This window comes from Sesamum indicum, linkage group LG9 (genome assembly GCF_026168435.1).
Source record: "Sesamum indicum cultivar Baizhima isolate 11 linkage group LG9, ASM2616843v1, whole genome shotgun sequence".
Lineage (NCBI taxonomy): Eukaryota > Viridiplantae > Streptophyta > Magnoliopsida > Lamiales > Pedaliaceae > Sesamum > Sesamum indicum.
Window position 1 is genome coordinate 19,229,607 of NC_142665.1, and position 19,127 is coordinate 19,248,733.

The following is a 19,127-nucleotide window of genomic DNA, read 5'->3' on the forward strand; positions in this document are numbered from 1 at the left end:
CCAAACTAGTCTTTTTCCTTTCTCCATTTCTTTTTTGTTTTTTCTTTCCTTATTCTGTTAACCTCTTATCTATTATTTCTTTAATTTTTTTCCCTCTCTGGTGTCTAAGGTCTTATTCTTCAGGTATCTTATGTATTATTTTATTTTATTTTAAGTTGTTTCTTATTTCATCTATCATAAATTAATAAATAATTACATTATTAAAAGTTAATTAATAAAAATATTTCAATAAATATCTGTAGTCTTATATGTAGAAAATTAAGCACAAAATAGTAGTAGTAGTAATAATAATAATAATACAAAGTGATTTTCACTAATCTATTTAATTCATAAAATCAAAATATGAAGCTTTACAAAAGTATAGACAGTTTTCAAAGGAGTAAAGAGCAGAAAGCGAGAGCCGAGAGACTATCAACAGAACGTCTGCACACCACCAAAGTATAACATCTGGTCTTATCTATTTTATTGTCATATGTGATCAAAGAGATTGTAATCAATGAGTCAGGTGAAAATCTCGTATGCATGGGCTTCTGGGGCAGAACATTGGGCAACATACAGTGATCAGGCTCTCTCTCCCCCTCACTTATTTTTCTTTCCACCAGCGAGTATACGTTGGATCTGCAGGCCTCTGCTGAAGGCCTGGTTGAAGAGCAGCCTCGTCTGGAATTCAGACACGAACGGGAACCACGCAAGAATAGCCACTGGAGCAAATATCACCAACCCCATCAGGTACTCGTACCCTCTTGCCAAAGCTTTAACCGATCCCCACATTCCAATTGTCTTCACTATTGGCCTGCAAGCTTGTGCTATCATAAGAAGAGCCCAACCAGTTGGCAAGAAGCCCAATAAGCTTGCGAAAATATCGCCAAAAGTGAGGTCAAGGAATTTGATGAAGATGACAAGTGTGACGATGAAGGCGATGAACAGGAATAGCTTTATGAGTCTGAAAATCAGCTGGAAATCGGCGCTAAACTTCTGCCTCCCCATGGACACAATCTGCAGACAAAAGTTTTTAAAATTATTTTAGCACAATGAGGTTCAAAGAGACAACTGGCTAATTGGGGTAATGACTTAATGTTTGCCACTGACCTTCAAGATGATGACCACAGCAACAATGACCAGCCAAGACAAACCATAAACCTGCAACCATGATATGGGATTAGAAAGTTAAGATACAAATACATCTCCAAGTTCTCCTGCAAATTAACATGCCAGGAAAATGACACGGAGCAATCAGAAAAGGAACATATGTTTGACTCACAATTGTCACAACAATTGTAACAGTCAATTGGTCTTATCCCAAGTAAAATCATGCCACAATTTTTCAGATGCTTACCACAATACTCTTGTCATTCTGGGCGACACGCAACTGATAAACAATTCCATACTGGTATAGGAAGAAGCGGAGGGCAAGGATGCTTTCCCAGAACCGGCCAAGAACTCCTGTGCTCTGGAGATGCGCTTGCTCTTCATCCCACCATGACTCCCAACTTTTGGTTGACGGAACACCAATTCCACCACAGTTACTCATCCACTTAGTCCAATCGTCAAAGTCCTCCACTATCTTCTGCCATTCAAATCCAGAAGGATTGAAAAGAAAGGGAGCAAACAACCAGGAAACCACAAGAAACCACATGGAGAAGGCGATCAGTATGAAAGCAGCACTATTGGTAGCAGCCGAGTTGTAAAATTGATAAACAATGAGCAAAGTCATCAATTCTAGAGCTTTGGTGAAATGGCTCCTTGAATACATTCTATAATTCTCGGCAAACTTCTCGTGTCTCACAACAAAACCACGCCCAGTGGCTCTGTATTGAGCTCCGCCATGTAAAATCGTTCTCCCAAAGTAATGAAGTTTTGTACCAAGAGAGAAAGTAAAGAAGACAGATGCAAGTTGAAGCTGCATTATTATCATTTCACCAGCTGCAGTCCTAAAGCCCCTTTCAAGCCCAATTTCCATAACCATCGGCAATGCCATTAAGATACCTAATTGGACAATTGACTGTGATGCCATGACAGCCATGAGAGCATCGTCTCCCTTGAATTGTGCATACCTGACTATGGCCCTCTCAAGTCCACTCAGAGAAAGATAGAGCCTACCATACAAGAATGCATACACTGTAAGGACGACCATCTGCATAGCATCAAGGAACACAAAATTGTCAATCAAAAGATATTGGCTGGACATGTAATACACGAAATTGAACTATTGACATTGTATGATATAACCACAATTTGCCACCAAAAATCAAAATAATAATAACAATTAACTGTAAGTAATACAAAAAGAAATTGTTATTTTTTATTCTTCACCTCTTTTTATATTAGAAATAAGGACTTTGTTCATTTTGTGATTTTTCATTAGTGTGATAGTAAATCCATATATTTAGACTCTGTTAGCCCTTCAACAAATGCAAAAGTGTGGATTGACCTCCAAGTGAATATCATTTGGATGGGGTACATTGTTATTATATGTCAAAAACCCCAATAAACACTTTCGTAATTGTGATTGACAAGTCAAATGTATTACCATTGAGCTCACATAGAACCCCGTAGTTGTATAGTAACATGACAACATGCGGAAGAAGTCAAACCGATGCCCCAATCTGTAGATGTCGCGGCTCAGTGTCTGCTCCCCATTACCACATGCAACTTTAGCTTCAAAAAGTGAGATCTGGTTGAGACCAACATCTCGTCCCTTCCCAACTTGAATATATTCATGGTGAGTAACATTTCCACGTCTTAGTGTTGAATTAAAACCTTAAGACAGTAAAATATGTCAGGAAGTATGTACATCAGAAGTATGTTCTAAGAAAATATTGCTTATGCACTCACCGGCAAAAATATCCTCACTAAGATTGATTCCTCTTGAAGCTTTGCTAATGCCACCCCGAGTTATGTGAAAAATTCTGTCAAAAACATCTGGATGTCCATAATGGAATCGCACCCTACAGGAAACCAATCAGAGTAAAAGGAATCATGTAAAAGCTGTGATTGCAGCAATCCCAGATGGATCATAAAAAAATATGACATAATAGCTGCGTAATATGCAGAAGAAATTCCATCTTATGCCAAGCAGACTCATACTTGATTTTCTGGCCAAAACTACAGTAGACCGAGCACAGTGTGTGTTTACGCGTAATTTGGAAGAAGAGATCACTAATCAAGAAACAATCTAATTCGGAAATGCATGTGAAAAGAGAGAACTTACTTCAAAGGCCTTGCAAGAACTCTCTGGCCAATGGTGACAAAGCTCGTTTCTTGATTTGACATAAACCAAGCCAATGATGAAACACTACACATGAAGGTGTGAAATATCAGAGAGAGCTAAACCTGAAGTTTTGACCAATCTGAAAGAAAGTGAAAACTATATACAACCTTCCAGTGAAAATATGCTCACGAACACCTAAGATGGTTGGTGGTCGCACCCCATGATCCTCATTAAATTCTTCAAGTAGGTTGCGCATCTTAAAAGCTTCTTCCAAGTAATTATCCTACAGAAGAAGGCAAGAATTTTATGTTTAATTTGCTAGAGAGATTCTTCGTAATCTAATGACTACAGAACCATCAAATTTACCTGGTTCATATCTATGGTCTGAATTGCTTCCCCACGCGTGAAAACAATAGCATGGTTTTGGTTTTCAGGCTTCCCTTCTCCTATCTTTGCAGAGCCAGGCAGCTTTATACGGTAGATTTCCTTAGAAATAAATAAAATTGAATCAGTGCTGGAGTTAAAAAATAAGTTGTTTGAAATTTTATTTAGAATTAATGAAAATATTACCTGATCAAGATTTTCAACAGCTTTTATAAGTACAGAGTAATAAACCTTTTGATTTTTCCCTCCTTCCCTTTCCTCGACTTCATCTATATATGCCACACGAAGAGATGGATTACTGCAATAAAGTCAAAAGAGAACAAGATTAAAATCAGAATTAGCCTAAAGATTAAAAAAATTCTACTACTGGATCTTTTAACATAGACAAAATTGTACAACTTACTTAACCATCAGATTTAAAATGTCAGTTGCACGACGATCTCCATTTCTTTTCTGGTTCCCATAATTTTGGCAGGTAGCAACATATGTGAACTTCATGTCAGCTACAGCCTCTAATTGAGTATACATGGACCTCTGGCTCTTCTTGTCTTCTGCTGAAGGTTCTGCGATACTTTTATAGCCTTCAAGTATCTCTGATCAATTTAGGTTAGAGCCATCAGAAAGAAACCCATGTTTCTGTTATAACTACATTTTATTTGTTAACTTTTCTCAACATTACAGTTTTGAAGCAGTCACTTTGAGTGGTTTCATGGTTGGCTGAAAGAGTCAGATAAAATAATAAAAAGATTAATTATCAATTCCTTCATTTTTCTATGGAATAATAGGTACCTCTCAAGTTTTCTGGATTCGAATTATTAGTGTCATTCGGAATACACCACTTTACACACAGAATTTGGCAGAAATCATGCATAATACTAGTATGCAAATATTCTTAATTATGTCCATCCCAGGCGTGTCAACATTCTTAAATTATCACCCCTGCTCCTCAATAAACATCCAAAGATTTTCTCTTACCATCTTCAGTAGCCATGTCAAGGAAAGCCTGAAGCCTCAACGCCCTTCTATAATACATCATCCCCCTTACTGCATGGCAAATGCATGTCATCAAACAACATGATCTCCAGAGGGAACCCAGGAAGAGGAGAAATAGTGAGTCTGAAAAACTCAACTAACCTGTTCTGCTAAGAGTCTGTCCTCTCAAGGAGGCCCAATGGCGTAGTTGCAGTATGTTTTCTTCATTTTCCCAAATTTCAGATCCTTTGCAATTTAGACGCTCCATAAAGTTGTTCCATTCATCTGAATGAAGTATTCATATGGATGTTGATAGAAGATACAATATAAGTTTAATAACACTATATTGCTATCATGTTGGAAAAGTAAATACATTTTAGATTGAAACATTAAGCAGACCTGGATAAATCTTTTGAAGGTAATATATGATAGAAACGCCATCTTCATTTTCCATTTCAAGATCACTCTTGGAGTAGAGAGTCTCCTCGCTGTAATACGGAGTAAATATACTGCCATTCCAATTGATATGGTCACTAACTTCAGAAACAAGTTCAGTCTAGCTATGAAGATGACTAATAATCAATTTAATCTTCTTCCTAAACAGCTAAATACTAAGTTCAATTTTGTAGAAACTTTGATGTAGTAGAGAAAGGTCAGACTCTTTAAAATGCACCTGAATGAAAGCATTTTCCGCACTCGAGGAGCACGTGGCATATCCATAAAAAGTGAATTGGAGAAAAATGCTATCCTTCGACGTGCTTCGAGGTTCGTTGGCACATCAATTGCAGATTCTTTAACGGTTAGGAGCAGATAGAGGCGTCGTATCTGTGAAAGAAACAAGGACCATGGTGCTTCAATTTTTCACCAGCTAGATGTTCCATATATGTGTGTCATGTAAATAAATTATGGATAAGAATGTTATTGTATTTTTATGTACCTGTTCTTCCCATTGTGCTGTATTTGGTGGAGGGAAAACAATTCTAGCAAAAAGTTGATTTCCAGAATCCTTGTTGCCTTGGCCAAGCTCAGCAAGTTCACTGCATTCAATGAAGAAACTAAAATTATATGCTTCATCAACAAAGAAGAAAACAAGCCCTCCTTAAAAATAGTATCAATAGCATTAACTATTCCACTATTCACCAACCGGTTCTCAGTGATCATCATATCACGGGTGACTACTTCCAACATATCTTGCAGCAGTAAAACAACTCTATCTTTCTGGGTTGGATGACCTTCTTTCTGCAGCATAGAAAGGAAAAGTTAGTTCTCAGAGACATGAACATGAAACTAAAAACTAAGAACGTATCACAAACTAACTAACCAATATCTCCACAAGTTCCACAAATTTCTTGCAAAGATCAGGTAAAGGCTTCATTCTGAAATTTGCAAGGAATGTATTCTTTGATATGTTAGTTTCAATTTCTTTTATGATGACTCCGATTATCCTGTTCCAACAAAGCCGAAGTTAGAACTGAATGCAATCACCAATAAAAACAAAGCCTTTTATACTTAATTATTTTGTCCAGCGGAACTTCACAAAAGGAAAAGATTTTATATGATTTGATAGCGCAAAAGGTAATTTTCAGTTTTCGAAACTGGAGAAGTTACAGAAATATGCTAGGAAGAAATGGCAATATAACTGCAGAAGCAGTGTGTTGCATGTAATAAAACATTGGAAATGTTGGAATAATAGATCATAGAATAATTGGTTGTGGAAGGGAGTGGAGTTAACTCCAGAAAATTAAGGAAACAGGAAATTGCATAGAACTATTCGATAGAGGATTTCTAAGAGCATATCATGTTATTACTTGGATATGTTAAGTATATTGGGGTACTGGACGCACACTAGCAAGGGGGAGGAAACCGAGTGCTAGCATATTCAGTGTTGGAAAATGTAATAAAAATGGCATTTATACTCTCACACTCTGAGATAGTATTAAAAGCTAATGCAGCTAATAATATCCCAAAGAAGTATGAGGGAAAGTAACCTTTTCTCAGTCTCTCCGATGATCAAGGCATTCAGAATTAGTTTAAATGATTCATAACACTCAATGACAGCACATTTCATGTACTCATCAGCACATATACGCTTCCAAAGGTCAGCATCCTTAGATCGAAATTGAGCAGCCATATCCAGTGCAATTGGAATCTGCAAGGGAATAGAGTCAAACAAGAATATTGGCATAACATACAACTTAGAAACTCTGCATTACCTTGCTAGCAAGCAAAAATGGGGGCCATTGTATTATATTGAGGCTAGGATCAGAGGAGTAAGGAACAAGAAGCAGATCCATTTCCCTGAGGTATATACTCCAAGTTTAGTTCCAGTTTATGTAAAATTGAAAAATAGGATTGTATATAAAGAAAAATAAGTTCTGGAGGCTTTTCCTGTCGCTTAAGAGATCTTCTTCGCGGAAGCTAGACATTACATCATTCCACAACTGAGCAAATTTTGCAGCTTCACTTCTCTTATTTGGAGTCACCTACACATGGCCAGAAATGTAAAAGGGCAGAAATGGGACGACAAAGCCATTACTTTGGGAACATGAAAGCATGTCAATTGTAAGAGAGTGAAGAGAAACCTTATGAAAGTTCTTTAAAAGAGCAAACCCTCTTTTTCTACTTTTCTCAGAAGGCACCAAGTAAGTGTTGAATGCACCAGGTAAAGACTGAAAACGTGACCTTAGCATCTCAAGAGTTCGAATCTGTGGAGAGGTGACCAAATTTTATCAGCAGAGAACAAATGAACTAATGCATAATAACATTAGTTAGATATTTAGTGATGCTATCAGAATGATCCCACCAATAAATGATGCATATTTTCCTGTTCATCAAGAAGATAGGGAAGAGACAAGAGATCTTTGAAAGTAGTTAACCACTTTAGATGCTAGGAAGATATAATTGTTTACTTTGTGTAGGTTCAATGACATCCCCTTCTACTACAAGGAATAGAAATAAAGTTGTTGAAGCTTCACTAACATCTGGTTTTGTATAATGATTAATGACCTTGAATTTATATTTCTGTCACAATAACCTTAATCTATTTAGAAAGTACGTCAAATTTCTAGAAGTTTGTCTGTAACAGATAGTTATTTGCAGTTAATAATATAAAGATAATAGGAACTCAAATGTCAAAGTAAAGATTATGATGGAAGAGATAGAGAAATCGTTGTGTCTGAATTGAGTGGAAATCCAAACATAGTAATTAACCAACTTAATTTACGAGTAGGTAATACCTCGCCAAGACGATCGAAGGCCCCAATAAAACCTCCATATATGGTGGAGTATATAGCATACCAAATCTGGATGTCCATTAAGTAAACCTGCATAAAAATTATTGCAACTATTCAAGATTGTGTTGTGGAGAATAAATAGTGAAAACTTTAAAGGAGAATTTGATATATTAAAATCTTAGAATTGAAAAAAAATGGTAGTGATAAGAAACCAGACCAGGACAACTGGTGTCCAAATTGCAATAACAGCTCCCAAGTTGTATCTAGCTGCATTTAGTATAAGATTATCTCAATATGTATAAACAAAGAAGATGATTCAGGGGAAAAAGATCAGTGAAACTAAATGCTTACCGTCTGGGAAGAACTCATGCCAAGCATAGTCAACATGCTTAATGCTCATTATATCTTGGGTGGGCTTCACCATAGGTTTTATCTGAATCAAACAAGACATTAGAATAAGAAAGAGAACCCGCCAGGATCTTATATTCTAATGACTAGACCAAAGGGTGTGAAATTACCATCATAAAATAGCTAAATGAAAATTTTGAACACAGGAGCAGCACCCAGAAAAAGGTATATCTGTTACCAATTACGACATAAGAAAGTGTCAGCATCAGATGTGTAACAAACGTATTCAAGGAAAAAAGAACTTGGGCAACATACTTGATAAGTGAAAATTGACTTTCATGCATTCCTCTTCCCACATAGATTCTTGGCTGTAAAAATATGAGCAAAAAGTTTTACAGACTAGTTTATACCTCAAGAATTAGATGTATGCATATAAGAGGATATGATGTGTGTGAGAGACAGAGAAAGAGAATTGTAAAAATGAGAGTTGTATCAAGCAACAGATCAAATTTCGTACTTTACAACAGATCATCTTGTTGATCCTGGATTTCAGCTATTTCCAGCAGAATCACTGGACTCTTTCCAAAGTATGATGCGCAAGTACATCGCTGTATGTAACAAATAAAAACTGGTTCTTGCCTAATTACTAGATTGATGCATCTTCATACTTCAATATTGAGTAATGAAAGTTCTAACAGAATCTTAGTCTTTTCCTCCAGTAGATATTTTGTTTAGACATAATTTAGACGACACCACCAATTGATGAAATTGAACATCAAAGAATGATCTGATATTTCTGGTTAGCAATATCTATCAGAAGATACAGGTAATCTGGAAATTATCCTTCTATTATTACGAATCAGTTCTATTTCAACATAATCATGACTGAGTGCTTGCTTTAGATTAAGGAAGAACAAGATGGTAAAAGATATACCTGTGACCACCATAGGAGAAACCTAATGATAAGCCAATCAGAGTTCTCTATCCAGCGGCGGAGCATTGGGAAAACAAATAAAATTGCAGCCAATAAATTTGGCAGCAGGTATAGAGCTACCGCCATGACATACAAAGGAGGCAGACCCTTAAGGTTACCAAGGAATGAGAGGTATGTTCTGAGTTGTGCAAACAAAGTGAAATTGCTTTGGATTGAATAAGTCAGAGGGAGAATGATACACCAGGCAAGGCTAACAACTATCTTGAGAATGTTTCTCAACACACTAGTGAACTTCCATCGAAGATAGCCTGGGAAGTTGAGAACAAGGTCCAAAATACCTAAAGGAATAGAAAAAATAATTACTCAATCAAACTAACAACAAAAGTCAAGGTCTAAAAGTTAAACTGAATATGCTTCAAGAAAAGAGTGTTGACTAATTTCAGAAAGCTCAGGTTACATATTATTCCCAGCACAAAGTAATAACTTTATAGTTTCTGATGCTTGATATGATATAATAATAAGAACCACATACTCTGTACCAAGCGAAGAATGGCTGCAGTGACAAAAATGCTAGCCAAGTTGTACAAGACCCTCCTCTCAAAGAGGTCAAATATAGAAACATTACTCCATGCAATGATAATCATAATCTGCAGTAGAACAATCCTACATTCAGCACAAGTTCTTAATTCATCTGGATTGATTTTTTTTCATCTGTTTTAGTTGGGTACCTGTAAACCAAGAATGAGAAATGTCCACAGACGGTCAAAACTACGAAATATGTGCCAAAATGACCGAGTTTCTGCAAAGAAAGACTTTCCAAGCTTTCCAGCCTTTTGACCGCGTTTACCCTGAAACAATAGTCATGCTAAGCAAACAAGCAAAATTAATACGCCCAAAAAGGTTCACTTTAGAGCAATGATGATACCTCTGCTGCATCTCGTGTTGATTTGAAAAATTCACCATCATCACGCATTGGCCAACCCAATTTGAAGCAATCCGATGACCTATAATAGTTTGCCAACATTATTCTTGCAGAAAGAAGGAAATTGATCTCAACAATGAACATTACTTTACTATTTAACTCTTTACCAGAAATACTCATTTAAATCATCATAGTTGCACCAGCTTGTGTGGGGGGCTTTCCCATTTTTACCTTTCTTTGCTTCCTGCAGCCATATAAGCACCATTTGTTATCTCTGAAGCAGAAGGACTTGGTTACAAACATGTAGTTCACTTGAGAAAGATATTACCTTTTCAATCACGTGATAAATGGGTGTTATAACTTTTCGCAAGAAAGCCTCATCATCACCACCATAAGAAGGCTTAATGTTTTCCCCAGTGACGATGCTTACATTTCCAGCTAAGAGTCCATGGAGTTCATAAGCCATCTAAACATCCAAATTATACAACCAATTGTTATGTTTTACTCGCCTATATATTTCACTTGCAACCATGCATGTCAAGGCAATTTGATCACATGGATTAACAATTTTTTGAAGAAGAACAAAATCACCCACGTTGTGGAAAATGTAGCATAGGCACTCTGGCATGAACCGAACATTAGCTGCTTCACCCCAGATAAGAAGAAAAAGGCCCATATAAAGTATCTTCCTCTGTTGCACTTCCGCCTGACCTTGGGGGAGCCTGAGAACAATAAAAATTAAATATTCATCAGGTTAACCAACTGATCCATGACAATATAAATGTAGCAATCACAATGCTGAATTTGCAGCAAAATTCTATTAGTTTACCTTAAGCTGTGTTTCCTTCCCAAGTATTTACACCAGGTTTTGTAGTTCTTGAAAAGCTTATTCATGAGTGCATCAACAGCTCGATCATCAAGCTAGGATAAAATAATGAGTCACTAGTTACTCATTCTCCTGAAACTAAATAAACACTTGCAGAATGTATATAGCTCAAGTTGCAAACAAAAATGATATGAGCATATTAAAGAATCAAACCAACTGTGTGATATATAAAATTTCAGGGTAGCTCTGGTTGTTCAAATGAAACCGGGGACATTGAAAATGCAGTTCGAATATCAAAGCTCCATATGATTTACTGGAAAGAGATGTGAAATCTGCAAGGTTCCAATACATTCTGAGGATAAACAGATAGGCAAAGCTTACAATGTTCTGTGGTTCAGGCTTGGGGACTAGCCTTATATGGATGTTTGCAAGCAGCAATATCAAATGCTCCCTTTGGTTTCTGACATTGTCCCTCTGCACATGGCAAAATAGCCATTGACTACATATCCTGATATAAAAGAGTGATTGGATGATCTTATTCCCTTATTCAGAAATTCACAAGACATGCCTGAAACCCAAACATGGCTCTCAGCCAATCAAGGAGGTCCAAGTCCTTAGCTCTCTGCCTTTGCTGCTCAAACGAGGCTGGCCATGTTAAGCCACTAGTGTTCTGTAAAGCGGTCACTGCAGCTTTCACCTAACATCGTTAAAAGAGTCCAATGCTTTAATATTTATAACTTACAATGTATGATCAATTAAATATGCACATTAGTGCTCAGATGGTGGAAATGCTTCACCTCTTCAAGCTGCATGATGGACTGTGATGCCCCGGCTGAATCCAGGGGAAGAATGTTATATGGAGCATAAATTTCCTTTTTTGCCTGGACATCATTAGCTGCAGCCATAATCTGGAAAATAGCATAACTTATTATACTGTGACATCAATTTCCTCCTGAAATGAGCAAGAAGCTGATGGTATTTGAACTTAAATATTACAAAATAACACATAAATTACGGCAAAACTAACCTCAGGAGCAACTTCCTCAACTTTCTCCGTCTTATTAACAGCACAAAGCACTTCAAACAGCACACCGGCTGTCTGGTAAGCCTTTCCAAGCTGAGCTCTGTCATAGAAATGTTGGTATAAATATCCATCAAAGTAAAATAGGTACCTCCTTTTTCAAAAACTACAATTTTCCATGAAATAATTGCTGTAAAATTAATGTTCGTCTGCACCTATCAGCTTGTTCTCCCTTGTTAAGTGCCACAACATAGTGCTCATAATATTGCTTGTAAAAGCTCTCTATTTCGCGCGCATCAGTCTTCTTGACCCGAGAAGCGAGAGTCGATGCATTATCCTGAATATAGATTTACCGATAAGTTTCATCCTCAAGATACGAGGAATGTCAACAAACTCTAGATCAAAAACGTTCATCCAACATCCTGTATCCTGGTCACCCCCACGAATGACAAAGAGGGGGAGAATATAAAAGGTGCAGGGTGACCAAATTCTCCCGAACAGAATGCATATAGATGATTCTTTTTCTTCTTCGTATACATACTCGAATCAAAGAAAACCAGTTACAGTGATAAAATATTAGCTCTTAGTTCTTTTTATGAGGAATTCCCAGTAAATTGTGAAGAAAAAGACGTCCTTTCAGACACTCATCAGAAGATTATTATGCCTACTAACAACGGGAGAAGAAAACATGTGTTGGTGTCGATTTAAGGATTATGAAAATTCCAATGGATGGACAACAAATTATGCCTCCCCCCTACTTTCATATGTCTCGTTGCGTCGCTGTTTCTTAAAATTTATTATTCTCTTTCAATATTAATCGAGAGCGTGATTACTATGTTTTTTCTTGTGTTACATAACTGATTTACTTTCAAGTACAGTTCATTGTCTTTTTTTTTCTTATAAAACTTTCAAGTACAGTTCATTGAAATAAGAAAAGCCCACTGAAGCCTGGTTCTAGAACTGAATCTTTAAGATTTGAACCAAATCATTCCCAAAGCAAAAAAATAAAAAATAATAATTGGGTCTCAAGATTTTTGGATTTTAGAGTTAGAATGCGTTCTATACGCGGGCATTTGACTGATGTATGCCGTTGATTGTTAATAATTTTTTAAATGATGAATAGTTGATAATTGATATTTATGAATTGATGATTATTGATATTAATAACAGATAATATAGATATAATATTACATCTGGTTTTTTGATAGAAAAGAACTAAAATCAAAATTATGCCGATTAAAACGCACTTGAAAATGACCATTTTAATAATATTAACATAGAGAACTCACATTTACTTAACCAATAAATTATTGTATAATAATGTTGAACGTTTGGAAGGTTTGTATGCAAATGAAATTTCTTTCACGATGCAATATATAACATTGTGTCTATGTTAAGGTATTCTTATCTTATTCTATATATTTGTGTACATTTTAAAAGAAAAATAGATGCTCAAGAGTTAGTGCACGAGCTTATAAAATTGAGTCAATTTTTAATTCTTTATCATAATACCGTAAAATTGTAAATGAAATTATAATTGAACTCATTAAGGCATTGTAAGATCACATCATGAAGCACGTAAATGAGAGATGCGAAATAATGAATCATATATTTTTACCCTTTCTAATCTCTGATGGAGACTAGTCTTAAACTGCCGCACACCACGTCCGCTAGAATTCGGATCCAACCTATGCGCTTTCTCGAAAGCATAAAATCGACCTAGAAAAACAATATGGCACTGATTAAAAAAATCCAACAAAATACTCCAAACACCTCTTCAAAAAAAAAAAATGAAAACTCTCAACTTGTTATTAAAACTCGTAACAAAAAGAACAAAGATCTGCATGCAGCATAATTATGTTTCAGCTCATAAATTTGGTTAATACGTGTGCAAAGTGGAAAAGAGTAAGAAGAGGAAGCATGAAGGATAGGGCGTACAGAGGTAGGCAACACGGGGGCGCTCGCTCTGGATCTCGGTGGCGACGCGAAGAATGGGGGCGATGGACTGCAAGGAGGAAGGAACAACCTCATTGTCGAATACCTCCATGGAGACCGTGGTCATGGCGGCGCTCCGGGAGGCCCGCCGCGTCAGCGACGGCTGTTTAAGATCATAGTTCCCCGGCCCCGTCATATCTCTGGCCGATCTCCGAGCCGCAGAAATTCCGGTCTCCTCGACTCTCTCTCGCACGCCCTTCTTATAACCTCCTCGTTCTGATTGTTATGCACAGCAGCACCGCCATCAAGCATCAAATCAAACAACACGTCAATTAATCAAACTCATGAAAACCAATGCATTATTATTACCACAATCATGTCAACCGCAAACCGATTAAAAAGCTTACACTCTGAATGTACGTCGAATCGAAATCAATTTTTGTAGAGAGAGAAAGAGGGGAGATGACCGGTGAGGGAAATGAACTGAATGGAATATCTAGGATGGTGCAGTCTTAACAGAATGGGGGGGGAGTGATGGAGGGAGATTTTAAACCGGAGATGGGCAAAATGGTCCAGTTACAAAAAAAGACATCTGGGTTGACCCTAGCCTCTCGCGCGCTGCCCGTTCGGAAGATGTACGGGCCTCGTTCCTTTCCGCTTCGCTTTCTTCTCCCGCTCGCTCCTTGTCATCTTTCCTTCCCCAACAAACTAAAATGTGAAGAATTCCTCAACCTTCTTCTTGCACATTTTCCTTTTTCTTGCATTGTCTAATGATAAATAATGTACTCTTTTTTAATATTTTTTTTAATAGTAAAATTCATATTATACATATATATATATTTATTTGATGTTGAGTATCTTTTATAAAATTCGTATCGAAATCCATCCTAGCTTATTTTTAATTTTCAGACAAATTTTGGATTTATTTTGTTGATTTATGGTCTTTACGACATAGTCCCGGTACATCATAAACCGAAATATGTATGGATCCACTGTGATCTTTCCATCATTTCGACATCTATAGCTTACGTGGAATTATATAATTAGAGGAAATTTATAACTTGTCATCTTCCATACTCCAAGTACAAATTTTGCTATAGTAGCATTCTTACGATCTTTATTCACTTATCACCTACGATCTATCTCGCTTCAGTATAAAAAGATTATTGTTGAGACTTTCCCCCTATAATTCTGACAATGATTAATTTTATAAACTTTGCAATAGAGAGTTTAAGGTGCGTCTTACTCACTGTCAATAGCAATATCCTAAAATACATAAACTCGACAAACAATTTATCATAACAACAATTTGTATATAAAATAAATGAAGATTGCATTCTTCTACTCCTCATTTGAACTCAACTAATAATAGTTTTTACTTCTGAGTAAAAAGTTTAGTATACATATAAATATTATTCTGCATAGTACTTGATGGATAATACCTCATTTTTTTTTTTTTTTGTTAAGTTGGTTATGTATTTTTGTTTTGTTTTGTTAGTGTTAGTATTGGCCAAATCATAACGAAAGAATGTCGAGTAAAAGAAAATTTTAAAAAAATATGTAAATTTTAATTTCAAAAAAAATATCAATTTATCAATTTCAAAAAAATTGGGATACTTGTTTAATGCAATTTATCCTCTATAATATTATAAATAAATAAATTACTTTTATATGGAGAAAAAAGTTAGCAATTTATCTCTTGTGTTTTTTAAAATAAAGTAATTTATCTTTATGTCTAATAAAAATAGAGTAATTTATATTTTGTTATCCGAACTATGTTCGTTTTTACACTTTGCCATTGAATTTTTTTTTTAATCAACTTACCATCTCAATTTTGTGAATTTTGCATTTTGTTATATATGACTATTTTCTTGTTGATTTTTTTTTTTTGGAATAACATTATATGTTGTGCATATGTGGAAAATATCACATCACATAACTCTTATTTGTCACATGTACACTGCATGTGATGTGTTTTTCAACAAAAAACTTGGTTGAAAAATAATTATAAATGGCAAAGTACGAAATTTCGTAAAGTGAAGATGATAAATTGACACACAAAAAAAAAAGTTTAGATGCCAAAGCGTAAATATGATCATAGTTCAAATGTCAAAATATAATTAACCCTAAAAAATATAAGGAGATAAATTATTATATTTTAAAAAATATAAAAAAGACAAATTATTATTATTTTTTTACAAGAATAATCACATATTTACAATAACACAGGGAGTTTGCTTGAATTTTTTGTTATAAGATACTAATACTTGAGCAATTAATCTTTATATGTATTTAAGATTAATGATATATCCAAGATATCCTTTTTCACAAATATTACGCTATTTTATAAAAAATTATGCGCATATAAGTGTATTAATGTAAGTGAATTAATGTAAATAAATAATATATTTGCATAAATTTATTTTGTGTTCATAATAATAAATAAATAAATAATAAAAGAACGATAGTATAAAATAAAATAATGTAAAATTATATTTTTTTTATTGTAAATAATTCTGTATATAAGTTATGTTCTGGGTTCTCGTCGCACTGCAACGAGTTTGTACGTTATTCGCTCTTTTACATTCCTCGTCTCTCCTCCATTTTACCTCCGCACCGCTTTTGCTTCACAGCTCGCAGAGGTAATTCCTAAATTGCTCTCCTCTTCCGCCTCTGTTCTACATGTAATGACAGCTTCCTCTTCTTTCTTTTTTTGATTTTTTTTTTGGTATTCTATATTTTCATTTTTGCGGATTGTTGTGGGGATGTTTTGATACATGTATCGGTGCAGAAGCCTGTGCAAATGGATTAGTGGAGATTGGTTATCAAGTTCTTATTTTTGTTAATGGATGTGATGTTTTAGTATTTTTTGTTTTTTCTTTTCTCAAATGGTGTGCTTTGAAAATTAGGTATTGAACTCTTTGATCACTTTGAATTTCATTTGAGTTGGCTAACGGTCTGGAGTGCATTAGGGTTTTTCGTTTTAATCTGAAATTTAATTGAGGAGGGTTGATTTGCTACTCAAGTGCCTTATCTTGTTTTGATGTTTCTAGGAAAAGCGGTTTACCTGCTTTTCTCTCTTTGTTTCTTGAAACAGACGTGGATCCATATTCTTTTGCTGGTGACTGTGTTATAATTTAGTTGCTCAATTCAATTAGCTCTTTTATGTATAGATGATGTCTAAGACTTGCAAAAGAAATGTAGGTCTTGGTTGCAGCTGAACTGCGAACTTTATTGTTCTAGGCTTTGTTGTGCTTCTATTTTTGTCTTTGTTTTAGTGACTTATAACCTCATGGTAGTAATTGAAGATGTTCGGTACTAGAAGTTGTAGCTAAATATCTTCTGGGATTATGTGGGATGAGTATACTGACGGCAACATTTTGTGTTCCTTTAAATCTTCCCATAATGAGGAAGGTGAAAATCACTGTATGCATGGGGGAGTTCTTGGTTGATTATGATTGTGAACATCTTCTAAATGACCTCTTTTGATAAATATCTCTGTAAATAGAGCAGAAAGTCTTTTTACCTGCAGTAATTCCTCGTGCTGTTTGATGGCAGATGAATGTAGAAAAACTAAGGAAGATGGCTGGCTCAGTCCGCACCGGAGGGAAGGGTACAATGAGAAGGTCTGTCTTTTATAATATTTGACTGGTTCTCTGTCATATGCTAAGTAATTCCACAAAGTAGTTTCACAGAGGAAAACTGTGTAATAGAAGAGAAGTACATTTGATTTTTCAACATGTTTTAATCAAATTAGAGTATGGGACATCCTTTTTGCTTCTTAACTAAATATCTTGGATAATTGCAGAAAGAAGAAGGCTGTACACAAGACAACCACGACAGATGACAAAAGGCTTCAAAGCACCTTGAAAAGAATAGGAGTGAATGCTATACCTGCAATTGAAGAAGTCAATATTTTCAAGGAGGATGTAGTCATCCAGTTCATTAATCCTAAAGGTATAAACTATGTTGCTGAATTGGAAGTTCCTCAACTGGCTTTTGTATTTTGTAAAATGCAGTTTTTCTTTCACTTAACTCTGCTTTTCTTGTTTTCTACTTCTCAGTCCAAGCATCCATTGCAGCTAACACTTGGGTCGTCAGTGGTTCTCCTCAGAACAAGAGTAAGTCTGCAGCTCTTCTCAAAATGGTTCAAATGATTGAATTAAATATCCATAAGAAAACTGATAGTACTTGTTATCCATTCTTTTAGTTTACACTTGTGAATGTTTTTTAGGTATTTTTCATGGTATGCAACACTTAGGATATCCAATTCTAGTTAACATAAAATTGGCTTTCTTCTTTCCAGAGGCAGAGACATTAGAACATCACATCATATGCTTGTTTATGTTGTATTTAGGCATCTAACTTCTTCCAATTATGGATAGTACCTTTCTATTTTTGGTTTCTGGTGAATATGAAAAAAAAAAAAAAAAAAAATTGATTTTTGAACTTTGTGTATATCCTTTCTAACTTAGCTTGATGTTTCTTTTGCTATGTTCCTCAGAATTGCAAGACATTCTTCCTCAAATTATTCACCAATTGGGTAGGTGTATTTTTTCTTTGCTTTTGGTATTAGTTCTCTTCAGTATCTGCAAAAGTCTTAGTTTTGAGAAGTCCACCGTCAACAGGTCCAGATAACTTGGAGAACTTGAAGAAATTGGCTGAACAGTTCCAGAAGCAGGCGCCTGCAGCTGGTAATGGTTCTGCATTCAGTGCTACTGAGGCACCAGATGATGATGATGAGGTGCCGGACCTTGTAGCTGGTGAGACATTCGAAGCTGCTGCGGAGGAGGGTCACCCCCACGCTTCTTAATGGTCAACATTCCAACTTATTGTCATTGCCCATATTCTAAATATTTTTGAAATCTGTTACATTACTTTATTCGATGTCAATTATGATCTATAACAGAAAGCTGGTAGAGTGCTTGAATTAGTAACTTAATGCTTTCACAAAGCTTCATATATTATAAATGGGTAAGTATAAAACCAACATTTGTTAAGGAAATCCCCTAAACTACCATTGTGATTTCTGAAGTATTGCACACATGCTGAGTATCAATAAGCCTTACTGCGGTTAACTTTTTGGGTAAGTGATATGTTATGCACTTATTATTATATCTTTTCTATTAGTAATCCTTGATTTCATCGTCTAAATGGGAAGCATTGGATGTGAGGAACTATTAACAACCCTTGCATCTAAAATTCTTAGAGATTATGGTCCAAATATTAAACAGTGGTTCCTGTTTTGGTTTGAGTCCTGCGGTGCGGCCTTGCTGGCACAATATCCATGAGGAATGCTATCTGATTGATCACTTAATTATACTGGTAATAGTATTGATAG

The 19,127-nt window shown here is 35.6% G+C and overlaps 2 protein-coding genes across 4 annotated transcripts; one reads left to right on the plus strand and one right to left on the minus strand.

The window, feature by feature from the left end:
- Positions 1–307: 307 nt before the first annotated feature.
- Positions 308–14,296, minus strand: CALS5 (callose synthase 5). Of its 2 annotated transcripts, XM_088884746.1 has the most exons (42): positions 14,194–14,296; positions 13,790–14,062; positions 13,470–13,570; positions 12,067–12,188; positions 11,858–11,954; positions 11,628–11,738; positions 11,399–11,527; positions 11,212–11,304; positions 10,834–10,925; positions 10,600–10,726; positions 10,333–10,470; positions 10,172–10,248; positions 10,008–10,086; positions 9,811–9,930; positions 9,615–9,729; positions 9,083–9,420; positions 8,464–8,516; positions 8,319–8,379; positions 8,152–8,233; positions 8,018–8,067; positions 7,804–7,890; positions 7,150–7,272; positions 6,955–7,050; positions 6,781–6,864; positions 6,556–6,716; positions 5,889–6,012; positions 5,712–5,806; positions 5,505–5,604; positions 5,241–5,392; positions 4,967–5,076; positions 4,730–4,852; positions 4,571–4,639; positions 3,999–4,188; positions 3,782–3,893; positions 3,578–3,697; positions 3,379–3,494; positions 3,212–3,295; positions 2,836–2,948; positions 2,531–2,760; positions 1,337–2,134; positions 1,090–1,140; positions 308–996 (listed from the first exon to the last, which is right to left on the minus strand). In XM_088884746.1, exons 2-42 carry the CDS (start codon positions 13,980–13,982, stop codon positions 580–582), a joined length of 5,733 nt encoding a protein of 1,910 aa, XP_088740872.1. In that variant the 5' UTR covers positions 13,983–14,062; positions 14,194–14,296; the 3' UTR covers positions 308–579. The 2 variants fall into 2 exon arrangements, with proteins under 2 accessions (XP_088740872.1, XP_088740871.1); XM_088884745.1 differs by having other exon boundaries at positions 3,578–3,893.
- A 2,022-nt stretch (positions 14,297–16,318) lies between these two features.
- Positions 16,319–18,864, plus strand: LOC105178084 (basic transcription factor 3). Of its 2 annotated transcripts, none has more exons than XM_011101442.2 (6): positions 16,319–16,428; positions 17,345–17,412; positions 17,595–17,743; positions 17,851–17,907; positions 18,291–18,329; positions 18,415–18,864. In XM_011101442.2, exons 2-6 carry the CDS (start codon positions 17,345–17,347, stop codon positions 18,597–18,599), a joined length of 498 nt encoding a protein of 165 aa, XP_011099744.1. In that variant the 5' UTR covers positions 16,319–16,428; the 3' UTR covers positions 18,600–18,864. The 2 variants fall into 2 exon arrangements, with proteins under 2 accessions (XP_011099744.1, XP_088740631.1); XM_088884505.1 differs by having other exon boundaries at positions 16,366–16,470.
- The last annotated feature ends 263 nt before the right edge of the window (positions 18,865–19,127 follow it).

Excerpts from the sequence above, each read along its gene's own strand:
- LOC105178084 (XM_011101442.2), top strand. The coding sequence starts at position 17,345 with ATGAATGTAGAAAAACTAAGGAAGATGGCTGGCTCAGTCCGCACCGGA. Across the intron at positions 17,413-17,594 it reads GGGAAGGGTACAATGAGAAG|AAAGAAGAAGGCTGTACACA; the intron begins GTCTGTCTTTTA and ends GGATAATTGCAG. Across the intron at positions 17,744-17,850 it reads CCAGTTCATTAATCCTAAAG|TCCAAGCATCCATTGCAGCT; the intron begins GTATAAACTATG and ends TCTACTTCTCAG.
- CALS5 (XM_088884745.1), bottom strand. The coding sequence starts at position 13,982 with ATGACGGGGCCGGGGAACTATGATCTTAAACAGCCGTCGCTGACGCGG. Across the intron at positions 9,931-10,007 it reads CAACACGAGATGCAGCAGAG|GGTAAACGCGGTCAAAAGGC; the intron begins GTATCATCATTG and ends CTATTGTTTCAG. Across the intron at positions 9,421-9,614 it reads CATTCTTCGCTTGGTACAGA|GTATTTTGGACCTTGTTCTC; the intron begins GTATGTGGTTCT and ends CTATTCCTTTAG.